Consider the following 18,992-nt stretch of genomic DNA (forward strand, 5'->3'; position numbering starts at 1 on the left):
AAAAAAATTAAATATTTTTTGTTAAATTTTTTTAAATATTTTTTGTAAAAATATTGTTTACATTTATAAAAAAAATTATCGAAGGTTATGGGTTTATTCTCATGGTGTTGTTTTAATTAATTAATTAATTTCTTATTAATTTTTAATTATTTATTTTTAATAATTAAAATTTTTTTTTTATTTACATATATTTTTTTGCTGTGGCATGATTAGATTCAGAATTGAATAGTACAATCTCTCTTCTGTTTTAGAGGTCAATTTTGGATCTCTTACCAGTTGTCCTAGATGGTCAGGAGATCATTATCTGGTTTACTGAATTGTTAGTTGAAAGGCTTAACCTCGACATTCTTCATTTAAGCTCTTTGTATGTACTTAAATGTTTATTAGACATCTTTCTTTACTTGGTCAGCGGATGAAATAATTGATGAAGTGATTTTTTCTTTTTCCCTCCACACAGACAGGAGGCGCTACTGGCAGCCATCAGTGAGAAGGATGCCAACATCGCACTCCTGGAACTGTCCTCCTCTAAAAAGAAGAAGACTCAGGATGAAGTGGCTCTGCTGAAGAGGGAGAAAGACCGACTGGTGCAGCAGCTCAAACAGCAGGTAACGTCACACAGCTGTCTGCTCTGGACTCGGACACGGAGTGGTCAGTCTGGCGAACGCTCGGCCGAGATAAGAGTGCGGCTCGTTTGCCGGAGCTCTCGCTGAGAAGTTCACAGGTTACTCTCCCACTCCTGGAAAGTGTTCATTTAGCCACTTAGAAGGGTTTCTTCTTCCAACTGATTATCATTCATGTGTTAATTGGAGGACAAAATGAAAAGCAGGGAGAAAAGAAAAAGTCAGTTTAAAGAGGAACAGACTGAAGATTAGAACAGGATAATGCAATGCAGATGTACGACCTCACATTCGTTTGGCAGAACAGCTTTACAATTACTCACCTTCTCCTCAGGTCCCAATAAACCCTCAGAGAGGTCACCCACACACACACACACACACACAACATCACAAAATCACACCCACAAGACCCACAAGAACAGAGCTGGAACTTAAATTAGTGCTTTGTTGAGTGTCTTTGTATTTTAGTATTACTTCTAATCCTTTTACACAGTTACATTTCAATTGACCTTCACTTTTTTTCCCCTTCTTACATTTTCATTCTGATGCAAATCTCAACGGTTATAACCCACTTTTTCTTTTCACAAGATAAATGTTAACAAATATTACATTTTAAGTGTAAATATACAGTAAAGTGATAAATGATCAATTATAAAAGTGACCAGTTCTAACTAAAAAGAGACTGTTTGGTTTCATTTACTGCAAAGGAAATAATAGTAAACGCTACAAATATTAATCTGAGTTTAAGTTCTTTTCTTAGCCTTTTTATCTTTTTATTTCAGTTCTACTATTATTATATTATTTATTCTATTATTCATTTCAATCGTATTATTATTTTATTTTTAATTTTTGTATTTTATTTTTAATTGTAGTGAGTAGTTTCACCCATTTAAGTATATTATTGATAGCTTTAAATTGTCGCAGCATTTGAACAAATAATTTGGTTTTTTTTTGCGAAAAAAAATGTTTACATATATTCAATTTTTATACAAGAGTTTCTTAAACAGTTCTTAAAAAGGCACGATCTTTTTGAATGTGTGTTCAGAGTAGCAATGACTTTCATCTTATATCAGTCACCATGCTGTAGGGCAGGGGTCCCCAACCACCAGGCCGCAAAGAATCAATAAACTTAGCATTTTATATGTAAAATATATTAAAATACTATGTATTTTATTTCAAAAAGATCCCGCATTCGAAGCAGTCGCAGGTTTTTTCCATACATCAGTAATGCCGAGTTCACACTGCACGATTTTAGCCCTGATTTTCACTCGCCGACAGGTTTTGCGAAATTACCGCAGTGTGAATTATCAAAGACGCGATCTGAGAGAATCGTCGATACGTCGCCTTTGCCCGTGAGATATTCCACATGCTAAATATCTGCTGTAGAGTATATAATCACTAGAAAACACATTAATGTCTTCACAGCAAGTTCAAGCCTTTTGTAGACACAGTTCATACATCAAAATGAAGAACGATTGTATGCAAACTGCTGTTATACACTCGCTGTGTGATATCAATCCCATTCATGACTTCTAGCTTACGGGTTAGGTTTGTTGATTTAATCAGATGCATCTTACAAAGCATTTTTATTTCATCAAAGGAAATGGAGCTTCTTTTCTATATGCTTTCTTACACTGGCAGAGTATAAAAGTATTATAAACTTGTATATGATCACAAGGAGTGTGTAATGCCTTGGGATTTCCACTCAACTCTGGATCTTTGGAGTTTGGGTTTAGAAATAACACAGTTTAACTATTAGTCCAAGTCAAAACTCTGATACTTTTTTCCCCTGAAGCTTTAAACGAAGCACTACACACTTCACTAAACCTACAGGAACGTAAACACAGAACCACGTCGTGTTTATTCAGTTAAACTCATTCACACAAAAATGACATGCGTTTCAAATAGTATGACTTGAATAAAAATATAACCATGTCTCTTTATTTATAAACATTTCCAATTCCAATTAAAATCTTACCTTAATCCAGTTCCAAGCATTTCAGTTTGTTATAGGATCGGATTGAAGTATCTTTTTTCCCCCCGATATCTGATCCACCGCTTCTTTTTTCTGGTATTGGGCCGATACCAAACCTGGATATTTTCAGCCAATGCCAGAACATGTACCGCTGCCTGAAACCACACCCTTTATACTCTCTGCTCCAGAAATATGCTTTGTGTGTATGTCTAGTGTAAAAGAGCATTTTGATAAGCACTGCTGGGGTGTGGTGTAAAATGGCTCCCATTAGAAATATAGCCTGGGTTTGTGAATTTTTACCATGTTTAATATCTGCACCTCTGGTTAGCTAGACTTGGTATCTCAAGTGGTTAATGCTCTTGGCCGTTGACCGGAGAATCAGGGTTCAAGCCCCAGCGCCGCCAAGCTGCCACCATTGGGCCCTTGAGCAAGGCCCCCAACCTCCCCCTGCTCCACGGGTGCTGCATCATCATGGCTGACCCTGTGCTCTGACCCCAACCCTCAAGGATGGGATATGCAAAGAAAGAATTTCACTGTGCAGTAAGGTTTTTGTGATCAATAAAAGCTACTTACTTACTTATCTTGGATGACCCCTCTTTGGGTCATGACCCAAAATTTCAGAACCTACGCTCTATTAGATTTCTGCCTCTTCCTTTCTTTGTCTTCCTTCTTTAAACTTAAGATCTGTTAAAGTATAGGAAGAACAAAAGCCTTTCTAAGCTTTCTTTTGCCGTTATATTTTTATTTATAAATTTCATTACAATTTGTTGGAAGAAGACTCCAGAGGAAGTGACATCACTACACAGTCATTGTTTTAAGTAACTGACTTAACGGACTCATAACGTTCTGACCGTACGTCCTGATTAGCTGTGAAGTGCGACGGCTGTTAACTTTTAGCTAACTAAACTTTAGTTGATCCAGTACATATGAGGTTAAAGTATGCCATGCTGGAAGTTTTTCTTTTTCACTCCTGTTAGTTTTTAACTTTCTTCTATATTGTGGCATTATTACTGTGCTATAAACTGTGCTATAACCGTGTTATTACCACATATTTTCATCACTGTTCACCTAATAGCAGTCCTGGCTTCGAGCCTGTACAGTTCTCTCACCTGCAAGGGACGTCTCTGAAATATTTGATCTATAAAATATACCGTCTTTGCCCCTACACACAGCGAAGAAGCTGCATTAATCCAGAGCTTTACAGCAAAGCCCGATGCAGCCCATTAATCATTCTGCAGGCCCTCCTGTTCGTATTTGACGTCTTTATGACACCCCAGTGGCCGAGCGGGTCTCTCAGGCTGCACAGTGGGCTTTCTGTCTCACGTGTGAGGTGTGGGATGGTTAGTGTGGTCTGCGTCATAATGCTCAGCCTCCGTCTGATGGATCACAGCAGAGACTTCCTGTCTTTTCCCATGTTAACTGTATGTCAGCATACTGTGTGTGTGTGTGTGTGTATACAGTGGGGATTCAGGTTTCTTATATCAGTAGTCGTTTCAGGCCCCATGCGAGTGTTTGGTTTGTGTTAGCTATATAAGTTCTCAAGGGCCGCTAAATGCTTCATGTGATGTGTGTGTATGTGTTTTTGTGTGTGTGTGTGTTGCGTAAGGTGTGAGGAATGTGTATGTGGCAGTGTGCGTGTGTAATGGACTGTGGCTGATCTGACATGGTTCAGAGAGAAAGAGGAATGGTGTTGATCTATGACTCTCTGTGACTGTTTTTAAACCATGCCCTGGAATGGCAGAAGTGTGCCGAGCTCATCGGTTCATTTAGCTTTATGACTACCTTACTACTCAAAAAAAAAGAAAGGAAAATTAAAAAAGAAGAAAAATAGAAATGACTACTTCGTTCATTTAGTAGCTGCTAACAGTTACACTGGGGATGTGTTATTGTGGAAGAATAAAAAAAATTAGCTGTTACAGGACAATAAAATAGAATGGAATTGAATGGAATATAATAGAATAGAATTGAATGAGGAGGAATGAACTGGAATGGAGCGGAATTGAATGGGGAGGAATAAACCGGAATGAAGTGGAATTTTGAATGGGGAAGAATGAATTGGAATGGAATGAACTGAAATGGAGCAGAATTGAATGGCGAGGAATAAACTGGAGTGGAGCGGAATGGAATGGGGAGTAATGAATTGAAATAGAGCGGAATGTGGAGGAATGAATTGGAACGGAATGGTATGGAGCAGAATGGAATGAACAGGATTGGAACAGAATGGGAATAGATGAATTGGAACTGAATGGAGTGGGGAGGAATAAACTAGAATGGAGCAGAACGGAGAGAAATGAATTGGAACGGAATTGTATGGAGCGGGATGGAATGTGGAGGAATGAACTGGAATCGAACAGAACAGAGTGGAAAGAGGATGAGTGAACTGGAACAGAGTGGAATGGATAAAAAAAAAAGGAACAGAATGGAATTAAAATAGAACAGAATGTGAGAGAATGAAATAAAGCAGAACAGAATGGATTGAAATCTTATGGAATAGACTGGAACAGATGAAAAATGGAACAGAATAAAGCGAAAATGAAATCTAAAGCTTAAACCAGTGCATATGAGGTGTCTAGTGTTGCTTTAAACAATATACTGAATGCACTAATTGATTAATTACTGTAAAGCAGTACGGGTCCTCAGTCTTCTTATGACTTGCCAAATATTTAATGGTGCAATATTTCAATAATATACAAATATACTAGGCACATATGTTCTATATCCAAAAAAAAATTGAGACTCTTATTGTAATAAACGTGGAAGTAGCTACTCAAAACTTTATTCATCAGAGTAAAAAACTATTGAGAAAGACACATTTTAATTAAAATTAGTGGTCAGGATTCTTCTCCAACATGGCTTCCCAATTACAATACCTAATAGAGATTAGTTTAAGGTTATGTTGTACTTTAGCGTTAAGTTTTAGATGAGACTGCCAGTGCTTTTCCTCGCTGAATGACCACTGGATGTTTTCAGTGAGAAACATGATTAATTGAAATGGTAGCTAGGAAGTACCTAGAAATTCTGCGTGGAAATGCACAAATACAAAACTGTAGTTTAAATCGAATAATAGCTGTAATGTCTAAAAGTATACTTTTCTAAAGTACTGCAAAAAACCAATACTCGTATTCATGGTGCATCAAAAGTAGAGGCAGGAAATCATAGCCTTCTTTATAGCTTTAAGTCTTAGACTTGATGTTTTTAACTTTATTTTCATTGTTGTATCTAATGACCACTTTCACTATGTTTCCATTCGCGTGGTAAGGAAATGTCTTTAAATGATTCAGGCCAATTACTGTTTGTAGGACTCCTGAGACAATGTTAATAAGTCCTTTTATTTCTGACCTCAGATTGAGCACAAGTTATGGAAGGAGGTTCAGTAATTGCATCCTGTCAGAAGTCCTGTTTCCTAATTATCTGCTGCCATGGCCTCAGACTAGCCGGACATTATTGCTCTAGTTGTAAAGCTCCGTCAAAGTGGGCACAGTGGAGATGATGGTCCTGACATGGCTACTGTTTTCTTTTTCTTTCTTTTTTTGAGTATTTTTTAGTTTTTTTGCTTTCAGCAGAGCCATGGTTTGGGCACCCACTGGCGGAATAAAACCATTTTGTCCCAAAGAAAGCCGCAAAAAACATAAAATGTCAAAATGCCCTAATGCTGCCAAGGCTACCACACAACGGAGAGGGAAAAACGAGTGTGGAAAAGTAAAAGCGTGTGTGTCCAATTGCTTTAGTATTGCTCCCAAGAGAGAAAGAGCTGTCCATGTTTGAAAGCATCCTTTTATTGGGCTGAAAATGCAGGCGTTTTGGTGCATGGGCAGGGCTGCAGGCGCCTCGTGGCCCAGCTGTGGCCAAACTGAGCTGAGTCCTTAAATTAGCGCACAAGGGCCTGGAGGGAATGACTAGGAGGAGGGGAAAAAGAAAAGCAGCAAGCGTTGAAGGGGGAAAATAGGCCAAAAACAAAAACAACAACTATTGGATTCATTAGGGAGTTTGTTGGCTTAGAGGCCGGAGGCTGATCCAGCAGTGGTGAGCCTGAGCCCTGGGGCTTACAGAGCCATCCGTGCAGGATTTGTCTTGGACTTGGGGCAAATCTTGCTGCTCATTTGGGGGGCCAAAAAGAGCTGCTGTTTTCGGAACATTCAGACCTCAAAACACTAGCAGCAAAATGACTGTTTTCCATTCAGCTTCTATTATAGTGGACCGATTGATGATTTGATTATTTCTTCAAGCGCAACTGCTTGTAGTTTGTTTATGATGGATTCAAGGCTCACAAACAATAGACTTTGGTCTTTTACACTTACAATATCATTGACACTGATTTCCCCTCATTCAATCAGTTTTTTTTTTAACTGGCAGTAGAAGTGAAATATAAACCAGAAGTTTTCTCTCTTGCCGCAGGACTTAACTGATGTGAAAATTTTGCTGTATCAATATTATTGATATCCGCAAATTCACGTTTCCAAGAACAATTTCCTGTAAGACGTTAGCTTTTGTCTGCCTCACAAGTTACAATGGAGTGAAAATTCGACAGTGTCAAACATAAGGGTCAGGATTTGCTTCTTCCCTTACTCGCCATTTTCCAGGGAACTCCAACATCATATTAATGAAAAGTTCAGTATAGAGTTAGTGAAGGGGAACAATAGTATATTGAAAATTGGAGCAGACGGTACAGATGAGATGGCAAGAGAGCTGGACAGACTAAAGGACTAAAGAACTGCCGCATCGCTCCCTCTGGGTAGAAACGAATTCCTAATAACACCACTTCACATTGATAGTAAAGGCTAATGAATAAATTAGCAGATCGGGGTGAGTAATGCATGAAGTCGTTAACCAAAGTGAGAATGGACCAACACATCAGCGCGAGGATTTGAAACTAAAAAGGTCAACCCAAAATGTCATTACAACATAAATCTTCCACGCTGAAGATTAATACACACATCGATCAGGAGGAGTTTCCCTCGAAGACTTTGCTGTCTGTGCTGTTTAAGTGTCTTAAAAGGCAGCACTTAGCTACAAAGGTACCTTAAAAATGTTTTCAGACCTGCTTTTAAAGGCGCCAAACGTCATGACATTTCCAGGAGACCAGCATGCGCTAATGATGATGAGCTCTAACAGTCCATTAGGCTCGGCAGAATAAAATACCGTCGTGGATAATTGAATGCATATTTCCTGCCTTAATAACAAATAACTTCTGAGCTGATGTACAGGATTCTAGGGTTCACTCCCTTACAACACACACACACACTTAACACTCATAGAATGTTGCTGGATTTCTACCTTTTTAGAATCAAAATGGAATTATGGAGCGAAAGAGATTAAAACATTTTAAAGTCGTAATAGTTTTTCCACAAGATTTTACACACTCCCTACAACCAGTTTCATGAAGCTTTTCTTATAAGGTTTGGAAATAAGCGTTATACAGGCTGATGAAAAAAATAATTGACACTGTAACCCTGGACCGGAAATGCTTAGATTCTTTAAACTCAAGGAGATAAAGGTTCTAATTACACACTTAACCTGGTAGCCGCTTCACGGAAAACGATAACAGTTCTGCGAGGAGAAAGAACAGAGATCTCTTGCCAGTAAATCATCATGATTTAATCATCACCATGATCTACAACAGTGGAAAGTCAGAGGAATGTTAACATTTGTCCAATTTCGGTCTCCTTCAGAGAATCCGTGTACTTCGGTAATGTTCAGATTCCTCACCTTTCTTCACCTGCGTTCTGTTACTACCAGGACATCTGTTCTTCAGATCCTCTTCAGCATGAGTGAGTCAGAACCTGGTCTCATTCTCACCCAGTGTCTTATTGCGGTCCATTGTGTCATCTTCCTGCTTTAAATAGATTCAATCTGTCAGTCTTTCTAATGCAGACAGACAAATTGCCTTCTATTTCTCTTTATTTTTGCCCTCCTTCCCTCATTTTCCCTCTCTAATGCATTTACATGTCTGGGTTTTTTTTGGTATTTATTCTTTATTTAACTGCCTGTTTCACATCCATTCAAATTGAAGGTCAGTATTTGTGGGGTTTAAGTGAAAAACCCGTCTCGGTTTGGTCAGTCTGTAAAGCATTCACATTTAGCTTTGCAAAAAAAAAGGGGGGGGCAGATGAACAGGAACTTGTGAAAAGAAGCGTGTAGAAGACTGATTTATATATATTTTTTTAATGAATACAGCCAGCTCACAATTTTACGCATTTGCGTCCTTTCCTCTGTCTTACCCACCTGAGCTGAGATGCTTTAAAAGTGACCAGGGAGAGAGTTGTATGTGTACTTTTAACAACAAGGATTAATAAAAGATATTACTTTCCCAGACATGTAGAGCTCGTTTTTACACACCTTCCTTTTATATAGCCACTACCTCACTCATTTACTAATAAGCAGGATAAGTAGCACCATTCATGCTTGGGCTTATACGGTGGCCCATTATGGCTCCATGGAACACTGAAATCCAGACGTCAACACGGAGAGGGCAGTTGAAGCCATTTAAAACATCATAATACTTATGTAATGCTTATTAATGTCATAATAATAATAATAATATAATAATAGTTTCAGATATCATTGCCATGAATAAGCCCAGAGAGTTTGGTTTGACTGAACAATAGCACATGCGTTTATATGTTTAAGACAAGCACTAAAGAATGAAATTTTCTGTAATATATTCCTGCATAAGAAAATAGTTTTTACCATTGATTTAGTCCCACCCACTTCCCACCAGGGGTTGTTTGACAGCTAAAGAACCCAGACATATGCGAATATCATATTAAAATATGTGCCGTGATAATTTGGTTATTTGTGTCAGCCAGAGACATTTTATTATCATAAGTATTAGTACCAGTGTGTTCGGATAAGCTTGTAGTACAGTTATACGAGTAAAATTGTAGTAATCTCATGAAGGCCTTAATACTTCAAAACACTAACAGGAAATGTATATTATCTCTGTATATCACTATATCCGATATATATTGACCTCATTAACGGCTATAGCATCATCTTGATTCACGTTAAGATTAAAGATTAAAATCTTTAGAAGCCTTCTGCTTCTAAGTAGGATATTTCATTGTGATCCTTTCTCACACACAAAAGTAATTACATGGTCAGAGCACAAGGTCAACCTCTCAATTGTCCCTGGAGCAGTTAGGGGTTAAGTACCTTGCTAACGGGTCCAGCCGTGGTCAGACGTGACGGTGGCACCGGTGACCCTTCAGTTTCAGACTAACCCCCATCAACCCCAAGCCAGTCCTGGGAGCTCCTGATCTGGTCGTCTAAGCACATCCTTAACCACTGAACTGCCACGGCTTCTGTTTGCTGAATTACTGCTCGGGTTTGCATAATTACTGGCCTTATTAAAGACTCCTTCTCATGTGGGTGAGTCGAAGAAGATGGGTAAAAGAGGAAAGGAATTTTGAACGAGGGCACGAACTCTCTGAGGGTCGGGGGATGCTGCGTAGGGGTCATATGTCTCCCTGCACATAAGAAAGGCCCTCATTAAGACGCTGTTCTGACCCCAATTTCAAGATTAACCTTTATATCAATGGGAAGAGAAATTATACCAAGTGAAATGATGAATCAGCACATTTTCAATTAGCTCTCATTTTTTGCATTACTTCAGCATTTTCCCCGGAATGACGCTTGAGTGGGGGGGGAGGGGATGCTGCAGGGGAAATCAAGCGATTAGATTAAATGAAAGAACAAGTTCTTCAGTTAAGACAGAAACCAGAAACCTGTGGGCAAAGTTCCTGCCAGCTGCTATCACAGTTCTGAATGGAGAACATAAACAAGAGCTTGATGTATGCTGAAAGGTAAAGATACAGCCGGAGAATGAAAGAAGGGCCAGGAATAATGTTTTCTATACCACGCATTGGTCCAAATCCAAGGCTTTAGGTCACTGTGCATTCATTTGAAACCTGAGGGAACAGGAATGATTGTAGATGATATGGGGTTGGTAGAATAAAGCAGTGAGAAGATAAACATTCGCACTATATCAATGCTAGCTTCCTGTAAAAGCACAGAGAATTGAGCCGAACCAACGCAAACACGCAAGCCACAGAGAAGGGGATCTGGTTTCCTGTAAATTGTGTTATATATTGACATACGAGGCTCCTACAACCTAACAATTAGCTGGAGACGTGCTATCTCCCCATGAACTTTCCCCGAATTCCTCAGTAATCTTTGCAGCCACTTTCTTTCGTTTCATTGCTCGGAGTGAACGGCTCCCCTGAAGTCCAACAAAATCCTCCGTTCGAGAAGATTTTGTTTCCGTCCCTATCTACTCCGTCCTCCTCTCCCACACTCATTAGCGAGGCTCGAACCCGACCGGCTGCTGTGCCAAAATAAGCCATAGATATACAGCGAGCATGATGTCATACACCGGATCATTGACCCGGGTCAGAGGCCACATGTGAACATTTGTAACGATTCGTCTCCTGACCATGACCTCGCCATAGTTTACTCCATTACTAAACAGGCACTAAAGACCAACGCACTTCCTTTTTCTCAGCAAAACCAATATACCAAGCCTCACCTGTTTTCAAAACACGGAAATGAGGCAGACAGTTATGAGGAGTTCAGCTACAGGTCCATTTGAAACTAATTTCTCTTATTATAGTGGAAAGAGGCTCCTCTCCTCTGAGAGAGTTACCTGTAGGTCACACAAACCATAACGCTAGATGTATAATGGATGGTAACAGATGGTATCCTGTAGCCCCGTCTGGTTTCCGCACTCGGTTTCAAACCCTGTTAATAAGATAAAAAAAAAAAAACGAAAGCAAGGAAAAATAGTCTTTGAGAAGTGGATTTCAGTTTAACCTTGAAAAATACTTTAGCAGTAAACTTACTTTTTTATCCATTAAAAATGATTCTAGATGCTCTAAATTATTGTAGATACTCATTTACATCAGTATCCTTTGAGTTACAAGGAAGAGTTTGTAGCATTAAATGGCGCTAATTCAGATCAAATCTAAAGCTTGCTATATAATATGATCTCAATCCAATTTAGACCTGATTCTATAGCAGACCATGTTATAGATGTGTGTGAACTTTCTCCATCTCCGATTTCATAAGAAGATCTTCTCATGATGGACCTGTGATTGATTCTGCTTAATCTGCTAGTCAACAAAACTGAACCTAGCGTTAGGGACATTTTTTGTTCTCATTTCTTCATCGCCAGCCTCACACATGTAGCTATCCCACAAATACAATTATACTTTTTCAGCCTCATCCTGTGCCCTTGTCCTGTTGCAGGATTTTAGACGAGCGTCACAGCACTGCTCACATGCCGAGATTTGCTTCTAAAGTTTCCTGAGCCGACGACGAGTTTGTCATGGACTGCCATTTGTGACATTAAATCAATATCAGAGACAGAACGCTCTACACTGGCTTTAATCAGCTGATTAGGTGATCAGAAGTTTCAGCAAAATGAGCTGCTCATTCACAGGAGAAATTCACTAATGTTTTTTTTTTTTTTTCCCCCTTCCTCAGATCTGAGCCATTAAGCTTATTAAGTGCACAATGTACTTAAGTGGAAAAGTGGCATGGCATTTCAGGGCACCCCATCAGGTCATATCTACACAGTGATGAATGGATGATTTTATCACATGTGCCAAAAAGAGCATGATTTCTCCAGGTGCTGCAGTTTCAGAATATTTCAATCACCCAGAAAAATAGTTCTCTATGTGGTGTTCTGCAAACAGAATAAGGTTCCAGGGTGGAGAACCCAAATGAGGATGAGGTTCCCTTTTCCCCTTCCTCTCAAGGTTTCTTCCTCATACCATCCAAGGGAGTTTTTCCTTGCCACAGTCTCCTCAGGCTCGCTCGCTCGGGATGATTTTGTCTAACATCTAGGACTTGTTTTTTATTTCTTATGTTCTGTAAAGCTGCTTTGAGACAATGTTCTATATAAGCGCTATAGAAATAAAATTTAATTAAATATTGAATTGAAAAGAAATGAGTGAGACTCTGTTCACTCTGAAATGTACAGCAGTGGATTTAATAATAAATAAATAAATCATTTCCTCTTTTAATTATCGAATTTCTATATTTTTCCCTTTTCGTTTTGATATGAATAATGAATGAATGCAAAAAAATAATAATTTTAAAACTTATTATTATTATTATTATTATTTGTGTATCTCTGTTGTTGAGGCTTATCTGTGGGTGATTTCTATTGAGTTTTGGAAGTGAGTGTTTTGTGGAGGAGAGTGAGGTGAGGCTACAGCTTACTGGAAAATAATAAGCTTTTCCACAGAAATAAAAAGCCTCCAGAAATATAGATCGCACATTAAGTAATAAATAGTGTTACATTCTGATTCTGTCGATTAGTTTTATCGCAGCAACATTTCTGATGTTCAGCTCTCTTCTCCTCTTTGCCTTTTGCTTCAGCTCTCATAACGGAGTTTGATCTTTCAGCTTGAAAATTGCTTATGATCATTCTTCAGTGCTTGTATTGGGAGAAAAAGACACTTTTGGCATCGCCTTAATAACACAGGCTGAGAAACAGCCACTTGCCAGGGAACTATATGATGGGGAAGTTCTGTGTCGAAAAAATATTTGTGGTTTTAATACAGCTAAACCCGATACAAATAATGAAATCAAAAATTTTCTTTCCCTTTAAACTCCCGACATCAGTCATTATTTTTCTCAGTCTGGTAATGGATGCTAGTCCTTCGCAGGTGCTACAATTCCCCTAGGCCTCGTAATTCTACCGCTTAAAAGCAAACAGTTTATTTTCCATGTTTATTTTTTAAGTATGAACTTTCCAAATGAGTGAGTGATGTGCGTTCTGGAGGCCGCTCTACTCACTCCCTCAGACTTTTTTTTTTTTTCCCCCCTCTCCTTACATTCCTTTCCTTACATTTCTGGCTTTCCACGGCCTGTGCTTCCTCAGCGGGTTCATTTCAGCTTGTGTATAACAAGTCCCCCGAATGTTGAGCTGACTTCCTGAGCCCTTGCCTGTGTCCTGGACACTAACTCTCCATAGCATGTGGAACAAATTGTAGTGAAGGGAGAAAGGTTCTGCCTCGCAGGGTAATGAATATAGACCTACAGTGGGCTCCGTATCCCAGAGTGCAGCTGTGTTGTGCAGTATGTATTTGGGGGGGAACTGGTAGTCTCCAGGGTCTGGTAGGAAGGTGTGAAGCTGCTGAGTGCAGGGTGTTGGAGAAGTGGCGCTGGTGATTAGTCATTCAGTGCTTCCTTTGATCTGCGACTAAGGGTCTTGTTAACGGACAGAACGCAGTTTGCCGCCCACTGTGTGGTAGAGGGAGTTAACTCGCAGCTCGTTTTCTGGGGGGTTTGTACCAGCGTTATAATTAATGTGTTAATGTAAAACCTGTAGCATCTGATCTTCAGCAATCCATTCACTGAGACCTCGTGCCCTGTGGAAGCGGATGGGGGCGGAGTCATCATGGAAGAGGCCACACCCTCAAGCATTGAACGGTTTCAACATATGATAAAAGTGATTAGTCCGAAGAATTGAAGTAATTATAAGGGGATAAGGCGAAGAGCACCACGACTGCAAAATTAATTCGTCGCCATCTTTTATATTTATATGATAAATATTTATTGATGAACATCTTCTGAAAGATATGAACCTCGGATTATAGAGAGCTAATCTTGGGGAATGTTTGCTAGCATGCTGCCTTTGGGTGGAAATTTCTGAGGAAAATATGTCTGGCATTTCATTAAAAGATTTTAATGTTGCCGCATTGAGAGATTGAACAAAGTTGAGTAATAAAGTTTTCTTTTTATTAGTTTTAAGCGCAGTTTACTTCCAGATATTTTATTCCGTTCAGCCTAGAGCGTCGTATTGATGCTTTTCAGAGCTGCAGCTAGATTACAACTGTATAATTAGACTCTCCTCCTTATTGTGATCTCACTCGGAGCACAGACGCAATCCGTCCAGTAAATCGTCCCCTCCCCTGCCCCGATTCCCAATCTCCCATATCCCCCCCCCTGTAGATTTGTCATTCCCAACCAGCCCACCAGCAGTGACTTAACTCTGACGTTAAGGAGCATGTGGAAGGCCAGAACATCTGAACTCGGTGTTTACCACCATTAACACCAGCCTTGTTACGGGAACACTGAGGGAGCGAGATGGAGAGAGTGGGAAGCGCAGGAAAAAAGGTCGAGAAAACTAAACAGAGGGAGCCGAACCATCACATTCTGGGCGAGGTCGAGCGAGACAACACTCCCGGGAGCCCGGAAGGGCGGGGCGCCACAGCCTGGCTTTCATTCCATTCTAATGTCTTATTGATTCATTTTATTTCTCGTTCACGTCCGTGCAGCAGAGACATCGAGAGTGATGGTTGGCTTGCCAATATAAATCACCCTCTCTGTTAACAGTGGAAAATATCACAGTGCATGTGTGAGTGTGTACACACACTCGTACACACATTTCCATGGCACTGCAACAAATTCGGTTCATATGAATCTAGAGGGACATTGCTTGAAATGTACACAAATCCTGTGCCACCATCACGCTGGCATAAATAAAACCCAGACTGTCTAAACGCCGGTTTCATTCCTAAAGAGGGTCAAACACGAACCCATCTGCTGTTCATTCATCTTCTCTTCCTCAGAGCACGCATGATTGCACTTTTGAAAACGCAGTGTAATTAAATCATGCATATTCATGTTTATCTACACCCCCCTTTCTCTCTCTCTCTCTCTCTCTCTCTCTCTGTCTCTCTCTCTCCCCCCCTCCTTCTCATTCTCCATGGTCTCTCACTTTACAACTTTTCACACCTCTCTTATGAGCTCCAGTGGGGCTATAAGCGTTAAAAATCAGACTTCTGATCTCTGGTCCATCTATCAGGATGTTCTTCTTTGGGATGTGAAAGCCTAACACTGATCCTAAATAAACATCCTCGCGCAGAGTCTTGATGTTTTCCGCACGAGTCCGTAGAGGTTTGAAAGGCTAGGCGTGTGCTGAATTCATTTTCAGATCAGGAATTCGAGACTGTTTCTGTCTGTGTGAGTTCTTGGAATAACTTTCATTGTTTATCCTTTTTTTTTTTTCCTCCCATCTCCAGACGCAGAACCGGATGAAACTGATGGCTGATAATTACGAGGATGACCATCTGAAGGCTTCTTCAAATTCAGACCAGAGTAATCACAAACCCTCTCCAGATCAGGTGAGTGAAACACAGGTCCAGTTTCAGCCTCCAGGCACAGTTTTTCTCTGCTCCTGTAATTAACCGGTGGGTGAATGTGTCATTTTGCAGGGAAATCACTAACCCCTGCTGTGTTGGTCACTACTGATCTCACTGCTATGCAATGTATTGATTCTCTCTCTCTCTCTCTCTCTCTCTCTCTCTCTCTCTCTCTCTGACTCATTCTACTGTCTTATTGTGTTTTTTTTTTATTATTATTTATATATATATCATCTGCACTCTTTCTTTATCCCTGTCTATAAAGTTTAATTTATCCCTCTAGGCCTTGATCTGGTTTATAACACAGAGTCATTACAGGAAAGCATAAGCAACAGGAAATTACATCTTTCACATCCAATAAAACGCAGCCCCTCATGTCTAATCTCTCGTATTATTTCATATTAGTGCGCATCGAAACGGCTAAACACACACACACACAGCCATGAACATATACATACTGTACAGGCTTTTCGGTAGAGTCTTCTCCATCATTAGTGAATTGAGAAAGAAAATAAGTCACATGACTATGCTACAAAACACACATCCATAATGCTCTTTTGACCTGTAGACACTCTGCAGCAGGGGTTTAGAGCTAAAATACCCAAAGCGACATGTCGTTTCTTAAGATCCAAAGTTACCAACTAACTCGAACAATAAAAGTTAAATGTGAAGCGTTAGTGATTAGTTCATAGCTGTGAATGAGACTTGTGTGCTTTCTGATTTCTTTAACGCCGGTGCTTCATGTTAATCAAGCCAGTCATTAATCACGTCACTAATCAGAGCAGGGAGAGAGCATTTTAAAATAAATAAATAAATAAAAAATGAACATAGTCTGTGGAAACTCTTCCTTTCCCTGATGAGCTGTCTTCAGCTAAATCATTTACATAACCGCATGTGATTGGCGGCAGTAGAAGCAGTGAGGGTCTGGGTTTAAAGCGGATTTGATGAACCACAGCCAGCTATTTTGTCATATATTGATCGTCTCTGCTGCAGTTATTTTTCCGCTGAAAAATATCTGCTGAGTCCGCATCCGGACCGCAGCCCACCGGTCCACGACCCCTGCTCTCTGCGAGTTCTCCAGTCCTCCTCCTGATCCAGAAAAGCCTGCATCTTCGATCCTCACGTCTCCCAGACTACAACACGCAGCCGTCTGCTGTTTTAAACGAGGCAGCTTATAGTCAGGACTACTGAAGCCCAGAGAGGGGCCACTGAAAAGGAATGTCAGCGCTCTGGGAACACGCGCACATGCCGTTACAGCCAGGGTCATCCCTGTCACAGATTCTTCTCATTTACTTGTCTCTGATTGCCAAGAACACACTTAGAGCAGGCCTTCCTGTGCGCCCGGCCTGCCGGGCCTCATTATTCACCTCCGCATGTCCAAGTCGAATACAAACATCATCACACATCAGCACTAGGGACTGCACCAGACTCCGGACAAAACAGCTTAGATCATACAGTAGACTGCTTCAGGAAACCATTCCATCAGCACAAACCAAAGATGCGCTCTCTGTTATTTTTGTAAAAAAAATTTGAGCAGCATCCTTTCAGATCAGAACAAAACAACTGAATATTGTACTAACCTTATATTCTACTGATCTAATATTGTACTAGTCTTTCTGACATGCTAACTAACTCTTCTTTCAATCCCAATGCTGCCTTGGATTTCCTCTGCGCTCGTTCACAACCAATAGGACGATGAGGAGGGCATTTGGGCATAGCCTACCAGATGCTCTCTTCCTGCCATTTTGTTCAGACGGGTGAGAAACCATCTTCACTGGCAACCGGAATTCCTTTTTCTTTCCTTTTTTTTTTTCCCGTCATTCTTGCATCCTCTCGAACATAATCATCCGTTGGTGTTTGTCCCACGTTTCATTTTTCATTTCTGCCTTGAGAACAATTTGTGGCCTTCTTGTGTTGTTTGCTTTTCATCCTTTCCATGCAAACACTGCTTATTATTTTTCCCCCCTCAGATTTTTGTGTCTCTTCATCTCTCTTTTTTTTTTGTGGTATTTTCCTCAAACTTTTTCTGAGGCTCATTGTGCTTTTAGCAGGGTTTGTGTCCGCACTTGATCACTCATCTCAGAATGCGTTCATTATTTCAACGCTAACGGCGATTCACTTTACAATACCTATAGGAGACTTTTCTCAAAATGACAAAACCAGCTTAGTATTTTTATTCCCATTCTTCCTTCACACAGACAGCTTGAGCTCTGATCGATCGTCTGCTTTTGACTACGCTACACTTTATATTTCTGCATGCCAAAGAAACAACAATGTTCTCATAGTTGTTTTTTGCCCTGACATTTTTGATGGATGTTTTTGAGGAAGCACATTGACTGCAGGTAAGAAGCACATGCTTCATCAATAGTAGAAACACCCACACACACACACACACACACACACACAGGTCTTGTGTATTCACGTTTCTAAGTCCTGGTTCACTACAGGATTTATATAACACTTAAACGGTGTTTCAAATATCAAAGACCTCAGACATAATGACTTTTTCATGTCCTATTTCGTCCTGCACTCATCCGTCACTACAGGATTTACTAAAAAATACCGCACTTTCCGATTACATACACAAATCAAACTCGTGACTCTTCGAACCTGGAGTCTTGCAGAATTTCTCATGAACAAACATGACAAATCAAATCAAAACAAACATGCAGGATATTAGCCTGACAAAGCTTGCTTCGTTAATCATTCGGAAACTTGGAAAAAAGGATATAAATATGCGGATTAAATGATGCTGAGGTTCCAAAGACGGGACAAGCCCCTGAACGTTAACGTACCTGCTAGTAGTATGCAGTATTACTCACCTTCACAATCCAGCAGTCATTTAAGGTGTCTACAGAAGACGACTGTCCATCTCTTTTTTTTTTCCCTCTATTCTATAAAGATCGACGACTTTTGTTTTGCTTTTTTATCGCTTTAACATCGTTGTTCCTCCACGCTACAGGAAGTCAAGTCCTACATATCATACATCTGAAACCACTGCTGCTACAGCTGGACTGTGACTAATTCACAGGGGTTAGGGATAGCTCTTACACACCAATCTGGAAAGGTAATCGTTTAAGATGGTCCTGAATACTCGTAAAGCAGGATTGATTATTCTCTAGTGTAACAGTAAATCGGATTCTCCAGCCCTTCTTCTGTCGTTTACATCTAACCAGGAATCTGAGCCGTCATCCGTCTCTCTGAAATCATTCACGCAATGCGTCTAATTAGCGATTAGCAGTAGGATTT

At 40.1% G+C, this 18,992-nt stretch overlaps 1 protein-coding gene across 9 annotated transcripts in view; it reads left to right on the forward strand.

The window, feature by feature from the left end:
- Positions 1 to 18,992, forward strand: part of erc1b (ELKS/RAB6-interacting/CAST family member 1b) — a 199,263-nt gene that overhangs the window by 146,352 nt on the left and 33,919 nt on the right. For 7 of the 9 annotated variants that reach the window (XM_058416745.1, XM_058416746.1, XM_058416747.1 and 4 more), the window contains 2 exons: positions 458 to 605; positions 15,624 to 15,725. In XM_058416745.1, coding sequence (XP_058272728.1) covers positions 458 to 605; positions 15,624 to 15,725 — 250 coding nt within the window. Of the gene's footprint in view, positions 1 to 457; positions 606 to 15,623; positions 15,726 to 17,434; positions 17,501 to 18,992 lie in introns of all 9 variants that reach the window. The other 2 variants (XM_058416753.1, XM_058416754.1) reach the window with 1 other exon arrangement.

This window comes from Hemibagrus wyckioides, linkage group LG19 (assembly GCF_019097595.1).
Source record: "Hemibagrus wyckioides isolate EC202008001 linkage group LG19, SWU_Hwy_1.0, whole genome shotgun sequence".
In the NCBI taxonomy this organism is placed as follows: domain Eukaryota; kingdom Metazoa; phylum Chordata; class Actinopteri; order Siluriformes; family Bagridae; genus Hemibagrus; species Hemibagrus wyckioides.